Below are 15244 nucleotides of genomic sequence, written 5' to 3'. Positions count from 1 at the left end.
TCTAAATTTTAGGTTATTTAGGAGATTTTGTGAGTGTTTTGAAAACTGAACGTCCTACTGAGGTTAGCACACACTTTCCGATTTACGAACTAAACAAAAGACAAAATTCACAGGGAAAGAACAGGTTGAGGACGTTTCTGTGTATTTGTTTCGTTAAGTGTACGGAATAACAAAGTCAACAAAATCAACCTCGCTTTCAAAATATGATGAACACGAAGCTGTTACAAACATCCAAGATTATTCACTATATAAAACTCTTAAATAAATAACAATGTACAACAAAACTACATTTCCGTCAGTGTAATCGATGCTTTAAAAGTTTGTCGGTTTTAGTTAAAGCTATATGTTAACTAAGGAAGTCTGGAAAACGTTTCAGAAGGTTAAAAGAAAATAGGTGTTGAAACTTTTTTTCTGCATTTTATGCTAATTCTGGAAAATAAAATAAACAAAATAAAAACATAGAACCAAAGATGCGAAAAAGACCTGCGATGGTATCATTGTTCTCCTTCGTTAAAGCTTATAAACAAACGTGTCACAGAAAGAATAAACTTCAACGAACTAAAATTTCTAATTGAACCGAACAACAAATAACGAGCTATTAAAACTCTAACGTTACAATGCAGATGTTAAATGTCGAACATTGCACCCGGTTTGTTTAAGACTGAGAGTTCCACAAGAAGGGGGGCATAAATATTTCAGGGGGTAAACATATAATACTTATAACGACAACCATTTTTTACTATGAATACAAAATTAAATTTAAAAAATAAATTCTTTTATTCGGAAAACAAATCATTCAAACAACTGTTATTCCTGATTTCATAAAAACGTAATTTTATTTGTACCCAGAGTGAGACTCGTGTACATTATTACAATCAAAGTGGTCCGTTCGACTGCGGTACACTATGACAAGACGGGTGATTAGGCGACGTCGATTGGCCAGGCAAAGCGATACCTTCGAGTGCATTTAAGCTATTAGTCCGATGTAAATCCACGCCAGGTGGTGGCCATTTATTTCTTTCGGATTCATTTGCTCGAGAAGAACCATCAACTGAACTGCGAAGATGCAACCCGGAGTCACTTAAATCTGAAGCAACGTCAGTCTGAAATAAAGACGTCGCTGCCGGTTGATTCGAAACGTTTGACGCTCCAGACGGACAAAACGCATGCTGGTCTCCCGCGCCTATAGTGTGATAATGAGAATATCCAGCCGCAGTCGATTGGGGCGAGTTGCTTGGCAAAGCTGATGTGACAACTGGTGCAGTCTTCGACTTCAATCTTCTTTCTCTCATCTCAACTGAATGCAACAACGACGAAAGGTTCAAGTTAATCAACGACTGAGCAAACATCTCGGCGCCGACCTGTTGCGCGACCGCGCTGATTCGATTTTTGTTTAAGCCAGTGCTCGTAGTCGATGTCGATATGACGTTAGTTGCTGCGAGACTTGTCGAAGCTGTTGTCACAGTTGATGCACTCGACGCTTCACTTACCAAGACAGTAGAGGATTTAAGGCCCTCAGTACTAGGTTGCTTTTTCATTTGAGCAGCTTGACTTTTTAGTTTGAGTTCGTTTAAGCTGGGTTTGGAAAGTTTTAAATCCGACTTTTGATTTGGTTCTTGTTTTTTGGACAAACTTACCATCGAGTTAAGCTGTTCCATGTACATTTGATCTAAACGAGCCTTTTCTGTCTCCGCCTTTCTACCAGGCTGTATTTCACCGTGACCGAGACCAGCAGTGTCCAAAAGTTCTTGAGAGCTGTGACGCGACATGGGTTTGCGCTCCCTTCGCTCTTTGGCATCGTCAGCCTTGGGTAGTTCTTTTTTAGTAGAAAGACCTGTTGCTTCACCGTGGTCTCTAGAGACATCTTGTACCACCGTGGTTTGTTCTTGCGATTGACGCATTTTCGCGATGAGAAACGCAAAGTCTTCGTTGTGCCGCCTCTGCATTGACGTCATTTCTTTTTTATGTCTAAAAACAGGAAAAACGTTTAAACTTTAAAACCAACACCTTTCGTAGTTTCATTGAAAATAAGCATTCAGAAATTTCTGCTTATATTGACAAATGCAAGTCCAAGAATGAGTTATATCTATTCTCTCATTAAAATTGTCTTAGATTATCAAGAAAAAACTCAAGTCCCTGTCTTATCAACCCTTCTGAATATAAGCCTACCTGCTGCAACTTAAATTTAGGACATTTTAAATATACTAGTAGTTAGCCCGCGGAAAAATCCACGGGTTCGCTCGTCCTTTTTATACTTGCGCAGCTAAGCTACCATTTTGCGTGACAGACGGACAGACGTATACGGGTATTAAAATATAGATAAGAGAGCCTGGTGCTACTAATTTAAAATACGAAACTACCAATCAATGAAAAAATATAAGTCCATGAGTTTATATTGAGGTTTTCCATTGTCTCTTTTTACATACTAAGACAGATAATTTTTTAACTCGTTCAGTAGTGCTTACTTGTTTCTGATTTTCGTGTATTCATCAGAAGATACGACAGCTTGTAGTAACATGTCTGATACGTTGTATGTGGAACTGCTAGATGTCGAAGTACGAGACCTGCTCGGATGTGATGGCGGTTTACTGCTCACCTAAATTACATTAGAAACTATTTTTTACAAACCATGCAACTTTAAAAACGCTAAAATGAGCCTGCACTCGCTAAGAATCGATTCAAGTCGCTAAGAATCGATTCAAGAATCGTTTAGGTTCGCTAAGAATCGTTGTTGTCCTTGGATGAACACTACACAATAATGTTAAACATGAATGAAATGAAAAGGAATACATGGTTTACAAAAAATGTCCGTACGCACTTAATTTGGAAAGTCCTCTAGAGTCATTTCATAGCGCCAACAAAATCGCTTCATCAATACGCGAAATAAAATATTAAATAAAAGTGCAAGTCTACTACTGCTAAACTTACATTTTCATCCACTTTCGTGTTCGAAACGACGGATGATGCTTGACCAACGCTCGCCTTGATGTTTTCCATCGATTCAGAAGGTGTAAGCATAGACGTAGGTGATGCAGTTCGACTGCTACTCGCCGAATCTGCCACTGAAGAAGAGTAGCCGCTCTGCGGCGCCCCACCTGAGCGTTGGTTTTCACACTTGGTATCCGTGGGAGCAGTACCTGCTTCTGCAAGAAAAGGGTCGAATTCCAACACAGTACTATTGACACTTTTTAGGGGAGGATGGAGTGGTGGTGCATGTTCTGTATTTTGTGGAGACACCTTTGAATCCGATGTAAGTAATTTAGAAGCTGTTGAATTGTTTATGGTTGACTGAGGTGACTCTGCCTTCGCATTTGCTTCACTGGCTGCACTATACTCCGAAGTCGCCAGGATGGGTGGTTTGTCGAGCACAGAAGACACAACAAACGTGTGCTCCTTACCCCTAACCAATACTTCCTGTAACATCTCCTTAAGGACACCTGTCTTGTCTTCCTCTTTACCCTTAGCAGCCGCGTCAACGCTGACGATCGCATCGGGATCTGGACGTGTAATTCCAGACTTAGTAGCTTGTGAAGAAGATATATTTGCAGCCTCCTTCATTATTATCGCTTCCAGTTCTACTGGAGAAATTGGACGAAGGGGTTCAGATCTTTGCCGGGCGTGATGAACAGCGGGAACAAACGGATTGCAGTCGGAACAGGGATCCGATTCTGTTCGCATGCGTTCAGCAAAACTTCCTTGTGGAAGGCTAAGAGAGTTGTTTAGTGAACTGAGTGCAGAGTTCGGGCTTGTTGGGTCAGATGACGGCGACAGCGGTGACGACATATCAGATGCATTGCTTACAGTGACGGCTTTTACATTGAATCTGCCGGTGGTTTTTGGAGCATTTGACTCTTGAGTTTCCAACTGGACTCTGGCTACGCTGAACCTCCCATTTGTTTTCTTCGGAGATCCAGGTTCACATGGCGGCGAAAAGGATTTGTTTGCAATTGAATCAACTGGAGGTTCAGTTTTACTTTCTTTGGGGTCCTCTTTGGTAGTAGCATCTGTAATGTCAACGGTACCCATCTTTAAAGCTGCATCTAACTCGACAGAAACAGGCGACTTTCGTTGGTCGCTACCACTTGTGTACGAAGTTTCACCGCTTGATATGCTACTGACCGATGAGATGCTATCTTGTGCGTTGGAGTCTTCCTGAAAAGATTAATAATGGAATGGGTTAGGTAAGCCTTTCTACAGCGTATTTTTATTGTGCAATTTCATCGTATATTCGACAAATATGTATATAGATTGACCTTTTCTTAGAGTAAACATAACGTACGCTCGCTAAACGGCGTGTCGTGTTATCTAAGCGTACATTTATCGCGTAATTATCATGTGCTGGCAATGTTTATCGCGCAATTTTAACGCGTATCCATCTTACCATCTCTTATCGTATCATTTTATCGTGTGACAATTTTTTTCGTTTAATTTTAACGTGCATCAATAAAAGAACAAATAAAAACAATGGAAGAAATTAACGTACTATGATAATGCCATCCATATCCGATTTGTTTTCGCTATCACCAGTCTTCTTTTTCGAGTCGGGTATATCTCCTCTCTCCACCCCAGCGACGATTTCTTTCATCTGGTTGACGAACAGCTGTTTATTTGATGCACGCAAATGACCAGCCTCGATCTAGAATAATGATTTTTATCAAGCAATGTTGAACAAACAAAGCTCTCTACAAGTAGCCTTACATATAAAATGGTATATATTACATAGGGGATGGTCCCACTTATTTTGTACCCAGTCAAGTAAACTGTAAGTTTAAGAAATGCAAATTACATGTCCGTTAGCAAAGTGTACAGCTGCTCGAAGTTCCAACTAACAAGAATCGTTTGGTATATAGCAGAGAGACGTTTAAAAACACTACTGTCAATAATTAACAAAACATAAGAAAGCTACCATCTTGTCAGCAATATCTTCTGGTGCGTCCTCTTTGATACCAAACTGAAACGTAATGCGCGCACTTCTGTGCGTGTCGAACGAACACTCCGCCACAGATTCATCACGCACGCATTGAAGAGTAAGTTTCGGCAGCCGGTCTTTTTTCGATTTGTTTTTCTCTCTAGTTTTGCCATGCATCGCACCGCCATTTCCAGTATGTATTGGAGGAGATGTTCGACCAGTATCTGAAATAGTTGAATCAACAACTGCTTCAGTGGTTGGTGGCGAAGGCGCCCGTGCTTCGGATATATCCTAAACAAATATAAAAATGCACGTTACAAAAATAAACGATACGATAACTACACGTTAAATAAGTCTAATTCTACGGGAACGATACTTACATTAACAGAGGATGGATTTGATGTGACTTCCAAACTTTCATCAGAACTTTTTCCAGTAGGTGCCTACAAGAAGTCAATCGTGTTTGTTAATAAGGGTAGGGTTACACTAAACATAACATTTTATGTCAAAAAAAATTGTCGGGAGGAGTAAATGATCATAATATGGATGTTTTCTAGTATGGAATGGCTTTTAATTTTTGTTCAGTCTCACTAATAACACCTAGCAACAGGTAAACCATCTTACCAAAGACAGATCCACTGGAGCATCTGTAGGAGCGTTAGTTTGAGTTGAATTGGATCGCTCGAGCATAACAACACTACCACTTTCACTCGCTTTATCTGAATTTTCCTCCACAGACGATTCAGTAGCAAAATTTGGATTTTCGATAACGGTGGCTGGTTTGCGTGTTTCATCATCTGCAGGAGAGGGTTCTGCTTTCACCTCCGTCGTGGTGTCTTCTTGAGATTTCATTTTCTCAAGAGCCACTCGCTCCTTTTCTTTTTCGCTTTTTTCTTTACCAAACTTTTCTTTTTCACGGAAGAAGGATGTCATAGCATTTCGTATAGCTTTTGTTACATTCTTCATGTCATCTTCAAATACATGCTTTGATTTCACCTGAATGACAATCAGGAAAAATGAGATATCGTTCAGCTAAAATGATACTACGTCACGTGGACGAACATTAAAATTGAACATTCAAAATAACAAAAACAAGTGATACTTCAAATAGAGCAAGAGATTCTAAATACTTGACCATAGTTCTAACTTAATCCACCCCCCCCCCCCCCCCCTCCCCATTGACAAAGCTTAGTTGAACAGAATAAAGTACATACCATCTCCCCTGCAACCAACTCAGGATTGTCTTCATCAATAGTGTAGTCGAACTCAATCGCTTCATCCTGGCTGTGGTTGGCACGCTCTCCCTTTAACCTGAGCGGGATCACTTGTAAGTCTTCTTCAAGAATTTCATTGATGGGTCTCGCTAATTCAACTCGTACCTTTTCAATTTGAAAAAACTCAGATTCGAGTAATTCCTTAACAGTCAATCTACAAAATATAAAAACAAAATTATAAATATATAAAAATATATAAAAATATATATGTAAAAATATATAAAAATATGGAAATAAATATGTAAATGTAACGAAGGGTTAATTATTTCTTTGATTTTGTGTAAAAACATTTGGAATTCAAAATTTTATACCAGGTAAACACAGTAGATTTGTGAAAAGTGAAACAAGGAAGAAGTGACTTACATACCGAAAAGTGCTTGCAGAACGAAAACTCAATGTGAAGGTCTAAGGTCTAATCCTTTGATGTTTAATTACGTTAACTATTTTTTTGTTTACCAGTTTTACAGGAGTTTTTAAAGTTCTGGACTGTAAAGGTATTTTGGATTTTGATGTTTAGGGCAGGGAGAGAGAAAGAAAAGTCTTTATCAAAACAAAAACAAAAGATGAATTTCACCAACCGTTCTGCTCTTTCTTTCTTTGTGCATCCTTGTATTAGATCTCTCACTAGTGGCGAGACAACTCTACTTAAAGATTCTGGAGGTACTCCCTATAGAAAAACATTGAATATGTTAAACAAATTAAAATAAATTGGGAACAGAACAATATTCGCTGCTATGCATACGTTATTGACTGGTATGAACAAATTCTAACTTTAAATTCACAAAGTTAGGGGCTGTTCATTTGGGAAAATATCGAAAAACTGGGAAAATAGAAGTTTTTCTTGCTCATGCCATATAAACAGAAAGTAAAAAACAATATGCTTGTGTAATAGGGTAAAGTGAGATTGTAGGTGAAGACCTGTAAGATTGCTAGATAACCTGGTGAAGCGAGACCACTGCATAATTTAGTAAAAATGGGCAAGCAAAACCTTTGTATAATCAGATAAATTGAAACCTCTACATAATCTGATACAGCAAGACCTCTGTATAATTTAGTCTAAATCTAGTTAAGGAAGAAAAACATTTTTACTGTTGTTGTTCCATTGACAACAAAAAAACATTTGGTTGTTGGGGTGTATAAAGTTCTGAACATTAAGTAAAAATACTTTTTGGAATTTTAAAAAGCACAACATTTACCTCTGTACTAAACCGATTTTGTATGAAGTTTAGACTGTGTACCTTAGTTTTAGCATGCTGACTCAAACACTAACATGGATCAATATTTAATGTAATTGAGGCATTTGTTTTGATAGACAAGCTTTGTTGTCTGAACTGTCAGAAGTTTGACAGTAATGCTCAACAGTAGAACAGCCCTTCAACATAGACAAAATTTTTTAAGGATTTTCTTATCACAACACAAATTGTACATAAATCTTTTTTCAAACAAATTATTCCTTGAAGAAATCTTCTCAATTACAGGAGTGTTTTAAAGATTCATGTTGACAATATTATCATAACATAGACACAAAGCACTTCAGTGGAGAGTCACTAATTGTAATGACAGGTACAAAGTGAAACCTCTGTTTTATTGGGTAAAGTGAGACCTCTGCCAACAAGTGAAACAATGAGACAGGTTCTTAATAGTTTTCACGCTTTTTTCTTTACAAAATTTTCAGCTTGAGTCGTTGGTTGTTTTCTCGGTAATATAACAAGATACTTCGGAGTTTCAAACTGCACCATAGTAAAAGATAAAATAGCTTTAGTGATATCTGATATATTCCCAAGACCTTAAATTCTGAAGATTTTTAAAAAGTTTCACGTCAAGCAGGAGTTGTCAGTGAACTTTAAACAATTATTCAAAAGCACAAAACTTGGTCTAACAGAATGTGCATTGCTAAAATAATTTTAATTCTTATCGAAGGACAGTTATCAAAAACATCCATCATTCTATAATCCCATTAACCTTAGTGATAGTAAAACAAGACAAGAACGAAGCTTGCAAGCTTAACCTTACAATAAAAAAATAAATAATAAAATTTTAAATTAAAACACAAGATGGTCAACCTGTCTAGTTTTCGTTTTTAAAACTGTCTGGAAATTAAAAAAAAACTTTTTAAAAGAAAAAAGAAAAACATCTGCATGAACTAAAGGGCTTTGTTTCGTTTTTTCACCAGACAGTATTGAAACTTTTTTTTTATTTACCTGAAAGGAAATATGAAAGGAAATAAGCATTAGATAAAGTCAACAAACAGATCAGTGTTGATAGAATCAGAAAACATGCAAAATTTGTGTATTGATGAAAAAAAATTTAAAATTCAAATTTAAATCTGCATGGAAATCTTAAAATAAAACAGAAAATTGACACTTCAGTTGAGTGCAAAAGTACGAGCAATAACAAATACAGTTGCTATGACAACTTCAGGCCTCAACCCACTAATACAATAACATTATGAACTTCCAACCAACAAAATATGTCAACTAGCTAACTTAATTACCACTAATACTTTATAAAAATCATAACACCATAAAATAAATATAAAAGCTTGGTGATAAATTTCTTTTAAACCTTGACCTAAATTATTAATTGTTCTTATTTTCGTGACTACGTTACATCTATCTACAACGCTCCACCGAATACATCTCAATCAGGTTGTCAATTTTATTTATATTTGCTATTTCTTCATTAGACTCAAATGTTTACAGCAGCCTAAGACTTAGGATCCTAGGTGATTTGGTTAAGTTGAAAATTCTTAAAATGTGGTTATCGTCACTGATGTCAGCACAACAATTTTTTTTTGCTTTATAGTATGCTAGCATACTATAAAGTGGGACATTTTAAATGTCCCTGTGGTTCTTTTGAAATTAAAAGTTTATATATTTCACCAATATCATAGGAAAAGGATAGCTTTAATACAATGTCATCAAACTTCTACTGAAATAAATTTAAATTTAAAAATTTGTAATTAGAATTAGAAAAGTAATCCAATTTAGCCTGGCAAGAGTAGTAGAATGTGGCCAACAGATACACTAAAAATTAATAAGCTTGATTACACAAATTTAATTTTTATAAAAAAGCTTCTTGTTCTTACAAAGAACAAATTTCTGTTGCAATACTTTTGGTAAGCATGCCGCCAACATGTGACTGCAGCATGAAAATTAATTTGACAGGTGACAGGCTAATAGAGAATTGTTTGATCTAACAATATTTAAATTGGTTCATCAATTAAGAAGGTATTATCACTGATTACAACATGATGACGATTGTGCACAGTCATGTGAATGTTTTTTATTGTGAACAATTTTGATTAACAAGAATAAGCTTCCTGCCAGAAAATTCACGTGAAGATTTTACTTTGGGTAAATTTGAAAATAAACTTAAAGATATATCTTACATCAAATAAAATCAGGATAAAAGACCAACAAAAAAGGCATGGAGATAAAACACATGTAACAACAAAACTAAAAAACAAATTCTTACCGTTGTAACACGTCTGTAAATTTGAGCTGGATTTTGGCATTCCATGTACGGATATTCTCCAGAAGCCATTTCCAGCATACACATTCCAAATGCGTAGACGTCAACAGACTCGTCATATCGCTCTTCGTACATTTCAGGAGCCATAAACTCTGGCGTTCCTAAAACAAATATACCAAATGTTGCAATTTTTCGCAATTTTTTTAAAGAACGACAGGCCAGTGAAAAAATTCAAATTTTTTTTATAAATTACCTATAACACTTTTAACAAACGATGCTTTTTTAAAAGTTGCTAGACCTAGATCTCCCAGTTTCAATAGACCAGTTGTTCCAGTGATAAAAATATTGTCACATTTTAAATCTCGATGGATTATAGCTGGAGTTCGCGTGTGAAGGAAATTTAAACCACGCAAGATTTGTCGACACCAATTAACAAGGATTTTTTCTTTCACTACTTTAAACCTCTTGATATAGCTACAAAAGGAAGAAATATTGTAAGTTATTTTGATACACTGAGATTACCAACATTAATGGTTATTTTGCAACAACAAATTTCCACATCAAACCTAAAATGATTAATTTTTTGTTACAGGGAAAAATTAGTTGAGAACAACTCATCTGTTTAAATTTCCTTTTTTTAAATATTAGTATCTTCTTCATATTGTTAGAAATCTTGAACGTGATTTTTTAAAAAAGGATAATGAAATAAGTTAACTGGAAATTTTAAAATTGGATATGAATAATTAGTTAAACCTGTACTTTGAAATTAAAAATTAAATTTGCAGTAATTTATTAGGGAAAAATATTCCAAGAATGTTATGAATGTCACCATGGAGATATATTTTTTGACAAGGCCTTTTTATCTAAGGATACAACAAAGGGTATAGGTTCTATTACATTATTTTATTAATGGAAGTATTCTTATTGTAAACATATGAATGAGCAAGGCAAGCATGAATACTACTAGTAAAAACTACAATGACTCATCATAAATCCAAGATAGACTTTGTATGGGATGAAACAAAGAAGATAGACATATGAAAAGTTTTTGTTTAATGAAACTAGGGAAACAGAAAGTAAGATGTGATTTTAAATTTTATGAGTCTGAAATTTTTCTATTTTGAAGTTTTATTTCCTCACATTTCTATTATAAAAGTAATATTTCTGTAAATCAAAATTCAACTTAAACAAAAATTCTTCAAATTTTGTGAAAATGAAGTTATACCCCCTGGTTTGCAGCTTTTATGATTAAGTGTTCAAAAGGCTTTCATTTAACATTCAGGGGGTTCAAACAAAATAATAATCTGTAGACTAAAGTATAAATAAGTTATTCACACTTTACCATTGCATAATTTATGAGCATGATGAGGGGGAAGCATAAACAATCAAGAACAGAATAAGCAATTAGCAAACACTGAGAAGATATTAAACAAAACAAAAACACTAACAAACTAGAAGTAAAGATTTTAAATTAAACTTGTTAAAACACAATGTTTGGATAATGAACAAAAATAAAAAATTCAACCAACAACTTGGAGATGGCCCAAAAATAATTCTGTTAAAAAAAATCACAAATTTGACCAAAATTTATAATAATTGTATGCTTAACAATATTAGTTGCTGTTTTTGTAAGCTAAATTTCAAATTTAGTTTATGATTAGGTTTTACAAAAGAATAAAGTTGGTGGTTCTTAAGATTTTTTTTTAGTTTTCCACTCCTCATGTTTTATCAGCTCTTAGTGTTTGAAAAGAATGGAATTTGTGGTCATGCTGAAACCTTTTTGTACATACAATGTACAATGTACATTAACAACATAATTAAACCATTCCAACAAATTTTTTAATTCCTGTCTGAAACGATAATATTGATATAACCTCCAAAACAAAAATACCAACATTAAATGCTACTCAACATACATAAATAGAATTTTTTAAATGGTTTTTGGTTTAAAATGAGATAAACTTAAAGTTTAAGACTTATTAAGGTAGATTTTGACGCAGTAAAAAATTCCCTGTCAAAATTAGTTGCAACTTACCAGTAGGAAGTGAAACAACTTTTTTAGTGATATATAACAACAGACCAATTAGAGCACAAAACTATAATTCAGCAAACTATTAGTTTTACTGACAGTTGCCAAGTTTTTCCTGCTGAAACATATTTAATAAATAAAATAAAATTAAAATCTAAAACTCACGTTTTTAATGTGCCAGAAGTCATCAATTCTGTAACAAGAATAAGTTTTCGCTCTTTGTTTCCGTTTTTCAAATGAACGCTATTCTCCCAATAATCATGAAAACGAACAATATTAGGATGTTGCAAAGTCTTTAACATGTCAGCTTCTTCTTTAAAACGACTTCTTTCTCCCTTACTTAATTTACGGTCCTTAAAAAAACAACAATAAAATTTCAAAAAAGACATGACAAAAATTTGGAGTTAATTAATAATCAATCAATCCTTAGTTTCACTCAAAATACATCTTCATTTTTGTATCAGTCAAATAAAATACAAAAACTTGAAGGATCTGATGTAAAGCTACAAAGCAATTTGCAGAAATGGCTATGACACAAATCTCTTTACCATTTAGGTGTATCTGTTATAATATTATGCAAATGTACAATCTTACAATGAAGAAAAGACTAGGTGTATAATAAATCCTACACCTAAAATTTTAGGGTGACCAGGCGTGTGATTTCTAAGTCCTGAATTAATAGGGGTACAATTTCGCAGGTATGATATTAATTTAACATCTACACTTTAGATTTGAAAACACCACACCCAAGTGTCGAGTGTAGTTGTACAAGATAGAATGACAAGACTATTATTATATCCGCTGCCATTTGAAAAGCATTATAAAAATGCAAAATCAGACCATTCCAAAATGCAGTAATAAATAAAACCCCAAAATTTACAATAAATAATTTGCCGTAGTAAATGTTTTTATCACATACAATCGGTAAGATGTTATATGGATGTCCCTTTTGCTAAGCAATGACAAACATTTTTAACTATGATTGATTTGAAATATCATTTTTATAAACTTCCATGTGTTCAATACCTTTATTTTTTACAATTACAACATTTTTCTGATCCAAGGTTTCAAGCCCTGTATTAAGTTCTGTTTTCCACTCAATGTTACACTGATTTATTTGATGAATTACATATAAATGTGAAAAAAATCTTATATTTAATTTTGCTATTAGGCCTACAAATAGTAAAACTCTATGAAATGTATACAATCTGCTTAACCAGGAATCTCTAGTGTGAAAATAGCTCTTGATTATAGATGTTTTGAAAAGAAACTCTGGAAAAACTTCACTAAAAAAAGTTTGTCCTAGTGTCAAACTCAAAGGATTTACTCAAAATAGATTATCCAAGCCTAGCAAAACACTCTGCAGAATCATTGATATCATTGGTAATTTTATAGTTATTTCATTTAACACTCAACCGATCAATAAATAAAGTTTGCTTAACCATAGACAAACCATCATTACAACTGGACAGTTTGTTTTGATCAAACGCTTTAGGTCACTAGCAGAGATCAAAAATTTTAAAACTACAGACGTTTTTAACTAAAAACATACAATAAAATTATTTCAAATGAAATTATACTTAAAGTGTATTTTTTTATGTAACATTGGTACCCATGCTACCACAGACAAAGGACATTAAAGGGAATGACGATGATGTACCATGATTCTATTTGCATTTATTACTTGCTGATACTTATTATAGAAACCATATGAGGCAAGGTTCAATTCACATATAAGGTATCACGAGGACTTTTAAATAGAAATAGAAGTTATCAATCTACTGTAGCCCTATCAATGTTCCCTAGAGAAGGAAAATTCCTATTTTCATTGTTTGCATCTTTTTGTCGACCATGCAGATGTTACAGACAAGAGTTACCACAGTAAAATGGTAAAAAGGCTGTAGGGATGGACATATTAAAGGGTTAAAAAACAATAGGAATTCAATTGTTTACCTGAAGTTCACACCACGCAACTGCTACACCTGTTTCAGTATCTAAACCTTTGTAAACAGTCTTAAACGAGCCTCGACCAACTTCATCATCAAACTTTAAAAACCTGCCATCTGGACTAGTAGCAATAGCTTTAACTTCTGGCTCCTGTTTCTCATCTTCATTTTCTTCGGTGATTTCCTGGATAGTTGGAGGCTCCAGTAATATTTCATTTGCTAACAAGTCCGGTAAAACTCTTTCTGTTATCTCGTGATTTTCTTTTATTTCTTTATGATCAGCATTTTCCTTTATACCATTTACCTCTTCCCTTTTTAAAGTTTTTTTTGGGACAGAGGGTTCATGACCGTTCTGGATGACGTGCTCCTTTTCTAATTCTGTCATAGCCATTGCATTTGACCACAATAGTATATAAACACAGAGTTAAATGTCATTTAAATTTTCATTAATTTTTTTTTCTTTGCATTATTTTTAAAAAAAAATTGGTCAAAAATAAAACTTCAGCATACAGACAGCTAGTTGCTTGTGGTGTGTGAATTAAAAAAATGGTGAAGTTAGTCAAACCAATGCATCATGGTCTTGTGATTGTAAATGTTATTGACAAGGACTTTATTTCAGCATCAAGTAAACATAAACAATATAGCCGGCTATATCGCTAGTTATCCACAATACAGTACAATCTCTATTAGTTGTCTAAGGTTCTCTGTCAAACATAGATCGTGTAGCAGAGTAGATCAAACTGACTTCAATTTTTAAAAAATTGAATCTATATTAATTCTTTACAACATAACAGAACTTCTCACTAGTCACAAATTTAAGAGAATGCGTCCTGTATGCACAAATGTCAGTGTTTTACTTTCCTTTCCTTTCGTCTATCTATGATCAATCAGACATGGGACATCGTAATGAAGTAGATCTTAATTATGCAAGCGTTAATTATTCAAAATGGGGGATTTTAATGTAAACTTTTAAACCTTCAGGGGGAGAGCAAACCTCCAGATTTAACAAAAAACAATCCTTGCAACACGTTCTTAGCAGTGCCAGCATAGAAATTCCTTACTAACTTTACCAACCGTATGGGGAGAAAATGTGACAGAAAAACTTATGTCATAGCGCGAACATTTATTTAGTTTACGTCATAAATCCCGTAGCGAGATAAACAAACAAATTATTAAAAAAAGCACGCAGTCGAATAATTTTTCTTGTTGTTTGTGCGAGAGCAACTTTCTATATCAAAATCACCTAAGTATGTAAGGCTACAAGAACGTTTTTTAAAATTGTTCCAAAAATATAGCTCACGTAAAGTAAGTGTTGGGTGCTTCTGTGTTTCTTTCACGAAGCATGAAAAGACATGAACCACGATCTTAAAAAGATGTTTGCAAGAAATCTAAGTGCTAAAGAGCTCCTTTTGTTCTTGCAAAAACATTAAAAAAAAAACAAGATTGACAAGAATAAACAGGCTAAATTCTAATAAGATTAGTATCTTTAATGACTTATAATTTGTTTTATTTCAATAAGTAACATTGTGTTGTAAACAAAGCCGTTAATGAGAGCATTTTCTCTTGACTGTGACAATTTAAAATTATATTTTGACACTTGATAGTAATTTCA

General features: G+C 34.2%; 1 protein-coding gene across 1 annotated transcript; it reads right to left on the bottom strand.

Moving 5' to 3' along the window:
- Nucleotides 1–125: 125 nt before the first annotated feature.
- On the bottom strand, nucleotides 126–14500 carry LOC130625902 (serine/threonine-protein kinase WNK4-like). The gene is made up of 13 exons (XM_057441029.1): nucleotides 13640–14500; nucleotides 11852–12039; nucleotides 9911–10131; nucleotides 9661–9818; nucleotides 6762–6850; nucleotides 6124–6337; nucleotides 5534–5905; nucleotides 5290–5352; nucleotides 4907–5200; nucleotides 4484–4636; nucleotides 2929–4152; nucleotides 2466–2596; nucleotides 126–1968 (listed from the first exon to the last, which is right to left on the bottom strand). The coding sequence occupies exons 1-13, from the start codon at nucleotides 14021–14023 to the stop codon at nucleotides 876–878; spliced, it is 4584 nt and encodes a 1527-aa protein (XP_057297012.1). The 5' UTR covers nucleotides 14024–14500; the 3' UTR covers nucleotides 126–875.
- Nucleotides 14501–15244: the final 744 nt, after the last annotated feature.

The sequence above is a fragment of the Hydractinia symbiolongicarpus genome, chromosome 14 (assembly GCF_029227915.1).
Source record: "Hydractinia symbiolongicarpus strain clone_291-10 chromosome 14, HSymV2.1, whole genome shotgun sequence".
NCBI classification, from domain to species: Eukaryota; Metazoa; Cnidaria; class Hydrozoa; order Anthoathecata; family Hydractiniidae; genus Hydractinia; species Hydractinia symbiolongicarpus.
Note: the sequence above shows the minus strand (reverse complement) of the source record. Positions and strands in the feature narration are given on the sequence as shown.